We start from the raw sequence: 14,233 nt of genomic DNA on the forward strand, positions 1-14,233 counted from the left end.
ATTTTAAATTCTTTGATCTATATATAAATATCTTTTACCTCATCCCTATCGTAGCTCAGACCTTACCTTCATAATGTTGCAGCTATAAGATTATGGTCAGCTTCTCCCTTTCTTACTTCATTTTCCATCATTTAACCATGTTCTTTCCTGGCTCTTTCCATTTGAGATGACTTTGCTCGAAAAGTGATAAACATTTTATCCTGATAAGGAAGAATGTTCCTGTTACTTGATCCACCTCTGGCTCTGTTCGCTTACAGCTTATCTTTCCTAAGGCTTTATGGCCCTTCATCCAGATAGTACGCAGGTCTCTGCCAAAGGTAAAGGATTATGATTGTACAGTGATAGAGACTATTCACTCTTAGCAGATTTTCCTCAGTTGTTAGTTTTGTACAGTGGAATAAAAAATCGACTTCATACATGTAAGGTACTTGGAATGGTGCCTGACATGAATGTTAGTTATCAGTACTGTAATACTACAGTATAGATAACCTTTTCTCAGCAACATTTGAATTAAACATTTATTTCCTGTATTCTTAGCCTTTTATTCTAGAGTCAGGATGGGTAGCCTGCAACTTAAATATTTTAGATGAGACAAAAATCGTTCATCTTTAGAATTTATGTAAATGGAGACCTATTGCTACAAGGTGCAAGAAATACTTACAAGCCTGTGATTTTTTTGTTCTTGCAAACAGAGCCTTGACTCAAAATATATTCTGGAAGTAGGTGGACTGGTGCCACCCATTTGCCAGTTGTTTTAAGTTCTTTAATTTCTCAGAGGTTCAGTTTGTTTGTGAAATTGAGGGTAATACCGACTATGTCTCAAGATTAGAAGTACCTAGCACTGTGCCTGACACATCATAACTTCACAAAATATATTCTTTAACCACGCATTATATATTTGGTTAGGAATACAAGTCTTGGTAACACAGTCCCTGCCCTTACAGTGTAGTGGGCATAAAGTAAAGGAACAAATAGTGCGGTAGATGCCGTGTTAGACATAAGGCCACAATGCTGAATCATTACAGGACAGCATCTAACCTGGACTGGAAACATCGTGGAACGCTGACATCCTGAGTCATGTGGTCTATGATCTTTGAAATACTCCCTTCATTTGACTTTATTTCCTCTTATTTTTTTTTAGTATTTTCTCCTGTGCGATCACCCATCCTTAAAAGTGGCTACATAAGCCTGTATCATCTTGATTTGTCGATGGATTAATACTGAATTTAGTTATAGATCAGTTTATGTCGATTGGAACATCTGCTACACAGTTCCATCTAAAGAAGGGGAGGAATGAAGTTAGTGGACAATTATGGGGGAAAAAAGCATAATTAAATAGCTGGCTCTAGCTGAAATGAGCAAGGACTTTGAAGTCAAACTTGTATTTTGATCCTGGTCCTGCTGTTTTGCAGCTGTTTGATCTGGGTAAATTACTACTTCTTCTAACCTTGATTTTCTTATCTGTGAAATGCCAATACTAGCTCTTAGGGACACTGAGGATTTGAAAAAATACAGTAAAGTTCCTGACCAGTGATTGTGCCCAATAAACGATAACTTATTACAAATTGTTTCCCAGTAAAAGCCCTGAGGCAAGAGTAAAAGATAAAGCTAATTATAATCCGTTACTTGCTAGTAAGCAAACTCCACTTGCGGGCTTGAAAAACCTTACATTCAACTTTTACATTTACCTACAGTAGTTTGATTAGGGAAAAAAAAAATCACAGTAAAAATATGCCCAGGTAGGGTCGGAGCAATGAACTTTTCCAAGCACCACCGTTTTGGCCCTGATTGTAAGTATAGGGAAAATGGGGATTACCAGGTGGCTAAACACCTTCGGCTTTTAGGGTGGGTACCAAAAGGAAGCTCCCGAGTTCCTGGGAAAAAGTAGAGCTCATCACTAATCGGCGCTGTGATGCTATCAAAGGGGCATTCAAGATCAATCTATTCTTTGTGTAAAGAGTAACAATAAAAGAACACCCGTGTACCCACCATCCAGGTTCAAAAACAGGACTCAGTGTACCCTTTCCACTAAGCAAGACGATGGTTTTTCCAACGTAAGAACGATGACGCCTTGCCGCTCGGCGGCCAGCTGGGTTCTCCACAGAGCCTTGCCTGAAAATGAACCTGGAGCCGGCACCGGACCACCCCACCAACCCCTGAACCAGAATTTCACCTGGCGGGCCCTCAGCTGTGGCCGGGTCACGTGACTAGGAAGCGCAACTCCTCCCCCGGACGCGAAGGGTCACGTGGGCGCGCGGTCCCGCCCCGTTGCCTAGGCCGCGGCGAGGTGGGGTCGTGCGTTTGCCCCGGAAGTGGGTGTCGGAGCTGACAGCTGCTGGGAAGGTGGCGGCGGCGGCGGGCCCGGAGCAAGATGGCGCTGCGGCCGGGAACGGGAGCTGGCGGCGGCGGGGCCGCGGGAGCTGGCGCGGGAGCTGCCGGGCGAGGCAGGTGGGTGTGAAGACCTGGGCCGGGACGCGCCTCGCAGACGCAGAGCAGACCCGGCACCGGCGACGGGTGGTCGGCGGTTATGGCGGTTTTCGCCCACGCCGACCCCTTTTCCCTCGGAACTGGGCTGGGGGTCGTCTTCCGGGAACCTAGGCCGAAGGGGCGGATGGAGCCCGGGCGCCCGACTCTTGTCCTGCAGGCTCGGGGGCACTGGCTGCTGGGGCTGAGCGGGGAGGAGAGGGGGAGGAGGTGAGTGTCCCATCAGTGCGGCTGCCACCCGGCTGGGTGGATAAAGGAGGAACCCAGACGCCTCGCTTCTGGCCCGGCTGGATCTGAAGCGACCAGAGACTTCCTTTTCCCAGGGCTTGACCAGGGGCTCTGAAAAATCTTTTCACAGAGCTGCACAAGTGTTTCCGGGGGCGGGGGGGGCGGGTGTGTGTGTGTGTGTGTGTGTGTGTGTGTAGTTTTTTTCAGTGTTGTGTCCTTTTTATTTTTTCCTTAACGCACCAGAAACAGCAGGAAATCTGATAGACCTTTGAATTAGTATATAGAGCTCTTGTAGAGGTAGTTTTAACACCTGTCTTCTTACTAAAAAACAATTCACTGTTAAACAGCACGTACGCGGTTATCAAAACAAAACTTCCAGACTTTTACTTAGCCCTTAAACAAATTTGCTCTCTGTCAATTCCAGCTACTAATCGCCAGTGGCTCTCATATCGATAACAATAAAAGAGATGAACATTTGCAACCTGACAAGTTCATCATTTGAGGAAATATTTGATTCTGGGGAGTTTTCATCCCACTTCTGTAATAACCTAGTCTGTCTTTGTTTTGCTAGTCAACCCGAGGTTCATACACATTTGGAGATAAATTTAGCTTTTTATCTTCAGCATCCTAAATTATTTTTGGAAAACAAAGTGTTAGGTTGTTTTTTTTTAATGCAGTGTTTTATTTTGGAGTCATGAACACCACAGTGTGAAGCCTTTAAAATCATCACGTTCTGCAGGTGCTTTATATATGCCAGGAAAAGAGAGCAGTCACTGTTCACCTGTGTGCAGCCGCATTTTTCACTTTCTCTTTTTCACATCTTTCTCTCTAGATTTAAAACTGTTTTCTTTCTCTTTTGTTTTCTGATTTCCACTGTTTCATTAGAGTTTTTCATGAATACTTGATATAAGTCAGTTTCTGGCTAGAGAAGACAAATATGTAATAATCTCTCTTTTCTGAATGTGACAACAGTTTCTAAAATGTTCTTGAGTGGCATTAATTTGATCAAGCGTATGATGAGTCATGGCACCAAGTTCTGGGGAAATATAAACTTAAAAGAATTTGGCATTCTAGGCACGGGTTTTGGGGGGTTTTGTTGTTGTTTTGGTTTGGGTTTTTTTTGTTTTTTTCAGGTGGAGAGGAGTTTGGGTGTAGAAAGTTTGAGTGGATAATTCCCTTAGTTTGTAGTAGTTTAACATCATTGGTCCATGAACACAATTTTTTTTCTTTTTTTTTTTTTTTTTTTTTTTTTTTTTTATTTATTTTTTGCGGTACGCGGGCCTCTCGCTGTTGTGGCCTCTCCCGTTGCGGAGCACAGGCTCCGGACGCGCAGGCTCAGCGGCCATGGCTCACGGGCCCAGCCGCTCCGCGGCATGTGGGATCCTCCCGGACCGGGGCACGAACCCATGTTCCCTGCATCGGCAGGCGGACCCTCAACCACTGCGCCACCAGGGAAGCCCCACAATTTTTTTTCTAAATATGGCCTGAAGTTGATAGAAATTAGAATGATTGACTTTAAAATTTCTTTCCTATTTAAAATTTAGTGGTAACATTACATTCTTAAGCTCTAGAGGATATGTGGGAGAGCAAATCAGCCTTATCTTGTAAAATGTGTGATAAATATTATATTGGAGATTTTCTGAGGCTGAGAAGCTGTATGCTTAATAAAGAAAGAATATGGTTTTTAGAGAGCAGTGGTGAGGGCTGAGGTTGTTTTTTCTGAGGAAGCTAACGTTATGGTTGGTACCCTAAGTATATTTTAGGGAAAAGAAAAAGAACCAGGCAACCTTTCTCAGCTTTTAATGGAGGAAATCCGTGAACTATAATTTACTATATTTCTTAGGTACTTGTCTGTGTCCTTCCTAAGAGGCTAAGCAAAAAGCACAGGCATTTTCCAACTTTATTAATGTTAGCCTACTTTTGATTGGTATCCTGAATGGACTACTTTAGAATAAATAGTAGAGTTGTATAAAGGGCAAAATTCACACAAGAGATGAGAAGTATAACTTTTTTTCTTTTTTAAAGTATGGCAGGAAAAAAAACAGTTGAAAGATCTTGATTAGACTGTGTCCTTCTGGGATAGTATCATTTGTGAGCTTGTCTATTTCCTGCTTTTATAAGCTCCTTAAGGGCCTCATCATCTTTTTATCTTCCACTGCTTCTAGCACATTCTACACATAGAAAACATTCTGTAAATATTTGTAGATTCAAGCAACATTGTAGGCAAAGAAGAGGTATTTCAACTGGGCCTCATTTCAAGGAAGAGGAAGGGGTCCAGAGATTGTCATGGAGATGGGAAGGCCCAGTGAACATTAGGGGACAGCAGGTAGGCCAGATGGACTGTGGCACCGAGTGGGAGAAAAGAGTTTTGTGAGATAAAACTGAAAAAGTTGTGTTAAAACTGGAGAGGGCCTTGAATATAAACTTAAAAAATTCAGTTTAAGGGGGAATCATTACATTGTTTTAATCCCAGGAGTAGCTTTATCAAATGGTCCGTTAGCTAGATGCACCTCACCTGTGCTACCTGAGCTGCATTAGAAGCTACAGGGTCTGCAGGTGAGGAGATCCATTAGGAAGTCTTGCTGAGTCCAGGCCTCAGAGAGAAGTGAAGGCTTATCTGGGTTAGTAGCAAAGGTAACTGAAAGGGGAGGATGAGTGAGATAGGCATGTGACAAGCAGGGCTCACGGTTCTGCTTCAAATTGTTTGTCATCTTCTTGCCCTTTTTTTTGCCAAACTTTTGCTGTCTTATCAATATCTTACTTAGCTGTTTGTCTAACCAGTCTTCAAGCATGTTGCTGTTAGTAGTCTAAACATTTCAGAGAGCCCTATGAATGGTACCTAGGTCAGTTGGTAGTTTGGGTTGTATAATTACTGGAGTAAGTCATGTTTGTCAGTAATGTTCTTTTTTTTTTTTTTTTTTTTTTTGCGGTACGCGGGCCTCTCACTGTTGTGGCCTCTCCCGCCGCAGAGCACAGGCTCCGGACGTGCAGGCTCAGCGGCCATGGCCCACGGGCCCAGCCGCTCCGCGGCATGTGGGATCCTCCCGGACCGGGGCACGAACCCGTGTCCCCTGCATCGGCAGGCAGACTCTCAACCACTGCGCCACCAGGGAAGCCCCCAGTAATGTTCTTAATTTAGTTTTTGTTTATGTCTTTAAAGTAGCCTTTATACGTCTGTACATTATTTGGTTGCCTTAGTTAGGAGCTTGGCAAACTTGTGGTTCTGTGTCCTTGTTTGACAAAGGGCAAACAGGACAGGGTGGTGAAAGGGATTGCATAGAGCTTCACGGTTACTTTGTGGCAGAGCTAGAGAAAAGAAAATGTCACTCAAGTGTCCAGTTTTTACTTAGCCACTAAGCCCTATTGGTGATTGTAATCTTTAAGACTGATTTGGAAAGTCTCAATTAGGTTGACTACTTAAATCTTAGTGTATGAGTAACTTTTTAAAAAATTGAGTCCTACCAAATTTCAACTTGCAATTTAAACACTTTATCCAGTTAACACATTACTTAGCTAATACGTCTTGTGTGCAGTTCGGAAAAGCTGTTCACTGTTCAGACCTCTCCTTGGTGTGGGCTCGCTTGTCAGCAGACTTCGCGAATGGTTCAGATCCTCTACAAGGCTGTAATCAGGTAGATGTCCAACTAGAAATTTGTGAACCACCTTACAAAAAAATCTTGTTGATTAAAATATTTTAGAGCTAAAAGACTCTAAAGTTTGATTTTTAGCCCTTTTCCTGGGAAGGGGGAGTGTTGTGTAGTAGAAAAGTGCAAGGACACATAAATTTGGCATACTGTGCCTGATCTCACTGTATCTTTAAAGACTATCCAGAAACCCCCTTCAGATCCTTGACTCCCAGGTTAAGGGCTTTTCCCACTCAGATGTTTTCTTCCTTGATCTGTCCCATTTGCTTCCCCTCCGGTCTCAGAGACAGAAGTCCCTCTTCCTTTTGCTACGTTAATCCCATCCTCTCAAAAACCTTGTTTTAGCTATCACCAAGTATATCTTTTGTATCCTAAGTCTCTGTCTATGCACGTCCCTTCCTCTTCCTCTGTAGAAACCGTTCACTCAAAGTTCACCATTTTCGAAAACAGCAATCTTAATTTAGTAATCCTCATTCTTATCAGCTTCTCTACAGCGTTAGACACTTTTTCCTTAAATGCAGTCCTTCCTCAGTTATAACGCTCAGTTATAAGCAACTTCTTTGGTTCTCAGTGACCATTCCATACTCAGTTTTCACTAAGAATTCTCCAAGGTTTTCCTTTGTGGTCTTCTCACTATGTATACATCCCTTTGGCTCTTTCATCCACAACCAGACTTTAATTTTTTTCTTTTTTTACCTTTATTTAAAAGAGCCTAGGTAGATTGATGCAGACCCTTCCCTTGAGCTGGAGTTACTTTTCTGGCTGCCTATTAGATTGCTCCTCGTGGACACCCTCCTAACAGCTTTCTCCCCAGACCTGCTCACACTGGGTTCCTGTCAGCAGGTAAACAGTGTCACCATCCTTACAGTTGCTCAGGCCCAAAATCTCGGCAGCATCTTCAGCCCTTTCTGCTTTTTCCGTGCTGTGCTCCATCCTGGTAGTTGCTAAGTCCTGTTGATTCTTCCTTTTAAATAGATTTCATTCACCTCTTCTTTTCCATTCCCACTACTCTGGTTATGACCCTTTTCATTTCTTATTAAGATTATTGCAATAGTTTCTTGGCTAATTCTTGTTACTTCAAGTCTTCTCTGTCATACCCCATTACCAGAGACACAGCACATTTCTTTTTTTTATTTTTATAAATCTAGATCGTTTTTAGTAAGTGTATTTCTTTTATTTATTTATTTATTTGGCTGTGCTGTGTCTTTGTTGCTGCTCAGGCTTTCTGTAGTTGCGGCATGCGGGGGCTACTCTTCGTTGCGGTGCATGGGCTTCTCACTGCGGTGGCTTCTCTAGTTGCAGATCTCGGGCTCTAGGTGCACGGGCTTCAGTAGTTGTAGCACGCGGGCTTCAGTAGTTGTGGTGCATGGGCTCAGTAGTTGTGGCGCACGGGCTCTAGAGTGCAGGAACAGTAGTTGTGGCACGGGCTTAGTTACTCTGCAGCATGTGGGATCTTCCTGGACCAGGGCTCGAACCCATGTCCCCTACATTGGCAGGCGGATCCTTAACTACTGCGCCACCAGGGAAGCCCTACAGCACATTTCTGATCATTTCACTAGAGAAAAATGTATGACATCAGGGAAATGTAGATCTAAATCACAATGAGATACTCCCTCATACCCATTAGGATAACTATCATTATAAACAAACAAACAAAAATTTAGAAAATAACAAGTGTTGGTGAGGATGTGGAGAAATTGGAACCCTGGTGCATTGCTAGTGGGAATGTAAAATGGTGTAGCTGCTGTTGAAAACAGTTTGGCAGTTTTTCAAAAAGTAAGCATAGAATTACTCTATGACCCAGCAATTCCACTCTTAGTCAGAGACCCAGAAGAATTGAAAGAGGGACACAAACAAATACTTGTACACCAGTGTTCATAGCACTATTATTCACAACACCCAACCCAGCTGTCCATCAGCAGATGAATGGATAAGCAAAATGTGGTACATACATACAATGGAATATTATTCGTCTGTAAAAAAAAGAATGAAATTCTCATGTGTGCTACAACATGATGAATCTTGAAAACATTATGCTAAGTGAAATAAGCCAGATACAAAAGGACAAGTATTGTATGATTCCACTTGATGTAAGGTAGCTAGAATAGACAAGTTCATCAAGCCAGAAGGTAGAATAGTGGTTACCAGGGGTTGCGGGGGAAAAGTAGTGGGAAGTTATTTTTTAATGGGTACAGAGTTTCTGTTTGTGATGATGAAAAAGTTCTGGAAATGGATCATGGTGATGGTTGTACAACATTGTAATGCCACTGAACTGTACACTTAAAAATGGTTAAAATGATAAAATTTTATATTGTGTATATTTTACCACAGTTTAAAAAAAATCTGACTTTATGCAATACTCAAAATAAAATCAAACATTTTAAAGGCCCTCTACATTTTGCTTACTTTTTCAGTCCTATATCTTATATTTAACCTTAAATCATTTCTCTGAACACACTACAGCTCCGGCCTCTGAGATTTTGCTCAAGCTATATAGTGTGCCTCTCTTTAAGATTCAGCTCAAGAGATACCTCCAGAAAGCTTCCCAAGATATAAACCATAAAATTAATCTTTTTCTTCTCATTTCTGTTAGTATTCTGGCCCTCTCACAGCCCTTAGCACATTCTGTCCTATGTTAAAGTTATTTGCCTGCATCTGTGTCTTCAGCGAAACTGAGCTCATTCAGGCCTTTCATGTAGTAGGCACCCAATAAATGTTCACTGAATTGAATCTAATCCAGCCCTCTCATTTTATGGATGGGGAGATTGGAATCCAGGGGAGTCACACAGTGACAGAACCAGGACCAGTTTCAAGGTCTTCTGTCTTCTGGCTCAAAAAATTTCTCCCTACACTAACATGCTGACTGTCATGCATCCTGTGGACGGTCAATCTGTATTGATGGTGGATAATTCAATATTGTACTATGGAATAGATGCCATGGCCCAGGCTATAATTTTTTACTTTATGTGAAATGTTACATGTTTTATCTGAACTCTTTGCACATACGAAGATCCTAATATATTTTTGTTCTGTTTTCAGCTTCATGTTTCCAGTTGCAGGTGGAATAAGACCCCCTCAAGGTATGTGAAAGCTTAAGTTTTGAACTTTCATTTTTCACTATTATGTTTCTGAACTTGGGGATTAAGTGGGTAAAAAAGTTCTATTGCTGCCAAATAGAGTAAAATTTTCTTATAGTCTCGAACCTCTATGACAGCTTACTCTTAAAATTTCTCAAAAATTGTGTAATTTGGCAAATAAGAAGGATCATTCCTCATTTCTCCCAAACTTATTTAAGCATTATATTGACAGGTTATTATTTAACCTCAGAGATGAAGGAGACTTTCAAGACAAAAGTATTAAAGAAACAGGTGACAAAGATGAAATGAATTGTAGTTCTCTGAATGCCATCTTTCTCCTGTCTGTCTTCTAGATTGTTAGCTCCATGGGGCAGGGGCTATGTCTGCCTTATGCTCGTCAGTATCTCCAGCACCCAGCATGTTGACAGAAAATAATAGGGTCTTTATAGATGCTTGTTGAATGAATAAATGAACCCCTTTAGTTATTTTATACTTATGTTTTCTCTATATGAATTTGGTCTTATTTTAATCATGTACATAAGAGATCACATAATCTGATTCCGTTTAAACTATTTTAAGTCTCAGTTTTATTCCTAGCAGTTTCTCCGCTAGGTATATCCCTTCTCTCTTGGTTTCAGACGAGGGCCCACCAATACTTACTCTAGCTTTGTCTTCAAGGAAACAGTAGTGAAGGGATATAATCTTGACTCATGCTTCTGTGTCGCTGGAACACAAAACCGATGAAAGAATATGTCTGCCCTTCTTTCTGCTCACTTGTCCCACTCCAACGTGCCCCCCTCCTGTCCACAGGCCAGGCTGCTCTGAAAACTGGCCCTTCTCACAAAGCCAGTGTTAACTGGTTATGGTAGACTTGCTAGAGAAACAGAGACTCCTAGGTCACCAGTAGAGATGAATGATAAAGAGCGGCTCAGTAGCAGGTGGTCAGTGTCTCCATCTATAATCAGTGGTGGAGGTTGAGTTTCAGGTAAATTTTTCCAAGGGTCAGTTGTATTCTTTTCATTGTGCTCACATTTATGCATTATTTAAGCTATCTGTAATTAGATGTGTCCCAGATTTAGATCAAATGGTTTCAGATCTTTTGTTCTTTAGGAGGGCATTAGAGAGTTGTGTGTTCATTATTGTGGCTCGTCATTTTGCATTTCTATAAACTTTGAAGTAAAAATCTACATGTGGAGCAAAGGAACAGGACAAGAAGAGAGCCCAGAAGGTTGCCTGATATTTTTTCTTCTGGAATTTGGAATTGTTTTCAAGATTTTTTTACAAAGTATGTTAGAGTGGACTTTTTGATCTTTTGAAGGCATTAAATTGTGCAGGGGTTATTTCTGAAAGCATATACAGGAACAGACAAGAAGAGTAGCTACAAGATCATTGAGTAGGTGAATAGGAGACAGGAGAGAAACAAGACTTGTTTTTCACTGTGTATACTTCTATGCTGTTGAATGTTGTACCAAATCCTTGAGTTACCTGTTCGACTTAAATACACTTATGAAAATAAATAAAACTGTAGGTCCAAAGGCATAAGAGGGAAAACATCTTACTATGCTACATTCAGTCTGTGTGTTCTTTTTTTTTTTTTTTTTGGTAAATTTAGTTATTTATTTATCTTGGCTGTGTTGGGTCTTTGTTATTGCGCATGGGCTTTCTCTGGTTGCGGCGAGCAGGGACTACTCTTCCTTGCGGCGTGTGGGCTTCTCATTTCTGTGGCTTCTCTTGTTACGGAGCACAGGCTCTAGGCACATGGGCTTCAGTAGTTGTAGCACGTGGGCTCAGTAGTTGTGGCTCACAGGCTCTAGAGCGCAGGCTCAGTAGTTGTGGCGCACGGGCTTAGTTGCTCTGCAGCATGTGGGATCTTCCCGGACCAGGGCTCGAACCCGTGTCCCCTGCATTGGCAGGCGGATTCTTAACCAGTGTGCCACCAAGGAAGTCCCCAGTCTGTGCATTCTAATTCTCCATGACACCTCAAGGCCTTCGCATTTGGTGTTCCTTTGTCTAGAATACTCTAACCAAGTATCCTCATGGCTCACTCCCTTCAAGTTCTTGCTTAAATGCCACCCTTTTGGAGGAACCTTTCTGACGATGAAACAGCAACCACTCCTTTCCCTGGCTCTCCCTTTCCCCCATCCCCACCTGATATCCACTTCTTTTTTTCTTTTTTTATTATCTGTCTCCCCAGATTACAGTGTAAGTTCCATGAGAGCAAAGACCTGGCTTTGTTCAATGTTGTGTCCCTAGAATGGTGCCTGACGTGAAGTAGGCCCTCACATATTTGAAAAAATGATTAATATAAATGAATGGTTTGCCACTAATAAATGTTACCTACAAATGTGGTGTCCATGCTTCTGAAATTAAACTCTGTACGAATAACCTTGATGGTACACAGAATCCACAAGATAACTATGGTATACTTTACCAGACCTTTAATTTTTTTTTAAATCAAAATTTGATTTTAAAAAGTTCCTTATACTAGAACCAGCATGGATATAACGTGTGGTACAGTGCAAAATTAGGATGAAATTTGTGTTCAGGATATGTAGAGATTTTGTTTTATTCACTGTTGCATACCAGGTATCTAGAACTGTGCAAATGTGGTAGGCATTTCATATTTATTAAATCCCTGAAGGGACGTAATCTTTATTCTCCTGTACTCTTGGGAATACTTCATTGGAAAAGTTTGGGAGGTACTATACTATAAAACATGCTTTCATGATGGTTTTCCTGCCATTGCATTATATACTTTGCGTGCTGATAGCTGTTTTGTGGTGTTATATTAGTTTGTATAAGGAAAGAGAAGAGGAATATCATTTCTTTGAGCATATTAGGTATTAAACAGTTTCACAGATGTGAAACCGAGGCACAGAAAGAAGTTAAGCAAGTTGCTTAAGGTCCCAAACCTTGACATTTTTAGTTGGCTTCCAGAGTTCATGCTCTTAACTACTTTTGTATTAAAAGTAACTTAATTAGTATTAGTATTAATTACTATTAACTCTTAACTACCAGTAATCTGCTGCTGTATAAAAAATTACCCCAAACCCTAAAGAAAATAAACATTTTACTGTTTTACACTTTGTGTGGGTTAGGTATCTGGGAGTGGCCTTACTAGGTGATTTTGGCTTAGGGCCAAGGAGATTGCATTAAAGATGTCAACTAGGACTGTAGTCATGGGAAGGTTTGATGGGTTTGGTAGATCTGTTTCCCAGATGGCTCACTCACATAGATGGCAAATTCGTGCTGCTTTTTGGCAAGAGATTTCAGTTCCTTGCCACATGGATTCTCCATTCCCCCTAGGACTGCTTGAGTATTCTCATGATGTGGCAGTGGCTTTCCCCAACGGGTGATCCAGGAGAGCAAGAAGAGAGCTGCAGTGGTTATTGGGAACCTTGGGGGACTTCCCTGGTGGTCCAGTGGTTAAGACTGCGCTCCCAATGCAGGGGGCCTGGGTTCAATCTCTGGTCGGGGAACTAGATCCCACATGCCGTAACTTAAGAGCCCGCACGCCGCAACGAAGATCCCTCACCTGCATGCTGCAACTGAGACCTGGCACGGCGCAGCCAAATAAATAAATAAATATAATAAAGAGAGAGAGGAAGGGAGTGAGAAAGAAAAGAAAAAAGAAAGGGAAAGGAAGAAGAACCAGCCTTGGAAGTTACACACCGTCATTTCCACAGTATCCTATTGGTTATTCTGATCCGCCCTATTCAATATGGGAGGGAAGGACAAGGATATGAATACCAAGAGGCAGAGGTTGCTGGGGGCCATCTTGAAGGCCAGTTAGGCCATATTGTGTATTTTTTAAGTATGCACAAAAATTCTGTGGAATAGGTATTATTATCTTCATTTTACAGATGAAGTATTGTAACTTGCCCAAGATCACATAGCTAAGTAAATGATGGAATTGGAATTCATACTCAAGTCTGTCTCACTCCAGAGCCTGTGCCTTTTCCTCTATACTGTGCCACCTCCCAAGTAACAAGTCCTTTAGGTGCTTATGGTTTTAAGAAAATAAACTGTAAAACACATTGACCTTAGTGATATCTTTATATTTTTCAGCAGGTCTGATGCCAATGCAGCAACAAGGATTTCCTATGGTCTCCGTCATGCAGCCTAATATGCAAGGCATGATAGGAATGAATTACAGCTCTCAGATGTCCCAGGGACCTATTGCTATGCAGGTACTTGCCTCTTTAGCCAGTGTTTGCAAAGTTATCGTTTGTTGTTAATTGTCTGTGTTCTAAGAGCTACATACTAGGAGCTTAATGTTATATTTAGAAATAAGTGTAGTCTGCATCTTAGGTGGCTTCCTTCAAAATAAAATGAATATATGTTTGTAAGAGTGAAAAAAAAAGATAAATCATTTAAGAAAAATCTGGTGGCTTCTATATTTGACTGCTGACTTAGAAGAATTATAGAATGGCATCTTGGAAAGTTTAGGGACCTGATGCCATGAAATCACATTGTTAGAAGAACTCTACTGTTCTCATGAAAGGAGCAGTATTGTCGTTTGCAAGGCTTAGATACTGCTTTATATTGAATTGTCTCATCTAATCGCCATAACAGTTTTTTAAAGAGGTGGTATCTCCATATTTCTGATGAGGAAACTGAAGTGTTGTGAGGATGCTCACAGAGCATAGCCACGATTTGAACCTGTGTCTTCAGTAGGTCTGTACTTGACTATTTATACATTGAATTCTCTCTTGAGAGCATCAGAGAGCCATTGACTGGTATAAAGCGTGGAATGACGCAATAAGAATTGTGTTTGAAAAAGATCATTCTGACTGCTGA

General features: G+C 41.5%; 1 protein-coding gene across 15 annotated transcripts in view; it reads left to right on the forward strand.

The window, feature by feature from the left end:
* Positions 1–2,362: 2,362 nt before the first annotated feature.
* SYNRG (synergin gamma) overlaps positions 2,363–14,233 on the forward strand; it is a gene marked incomplete at its 5' end in the record, with an annotated part of 86,932 nt that continues 75,061 nt past the window's right edge. For 10 of the 15 annotated variants that reach the window (XM_079725380.1, XM_079725387.1, XM_079725389.1 and 7 more), the window contains 3 exons: positions 2,372–2,448; positions 9,396–9,436; positions 13,502–13,623. In XM_079725380.1, coding sequence (XP_079581506.1) covers positions 2,372–2,448; positions 9,396–9,436; positions 13,502–13,623 — 240 coding nt within the window. Of the gene's footprint in view, positions 2,449–9,395; positions 9,437–13,501; positions 13,624–14,233 lie in introns of all 15 variants that reach the window. The other 5 variants (XM_079725388.1, XM_079725381.1, XM_079725383.1 and 2 more) reach the window with 1 other exon arrangement.

This window comes from Hyperoodon ampullatus (genome assembly GCF_949752795.1).
Source record: "Hyperoodon ampullatus genome assembly, chromosome: 19".
NCBI lineage: Eukaryota > Metazoa > Chordata > Mammalia > Artiodactyla > Ziphiidae > Hyperoodon > Hyperoodon ampullatus.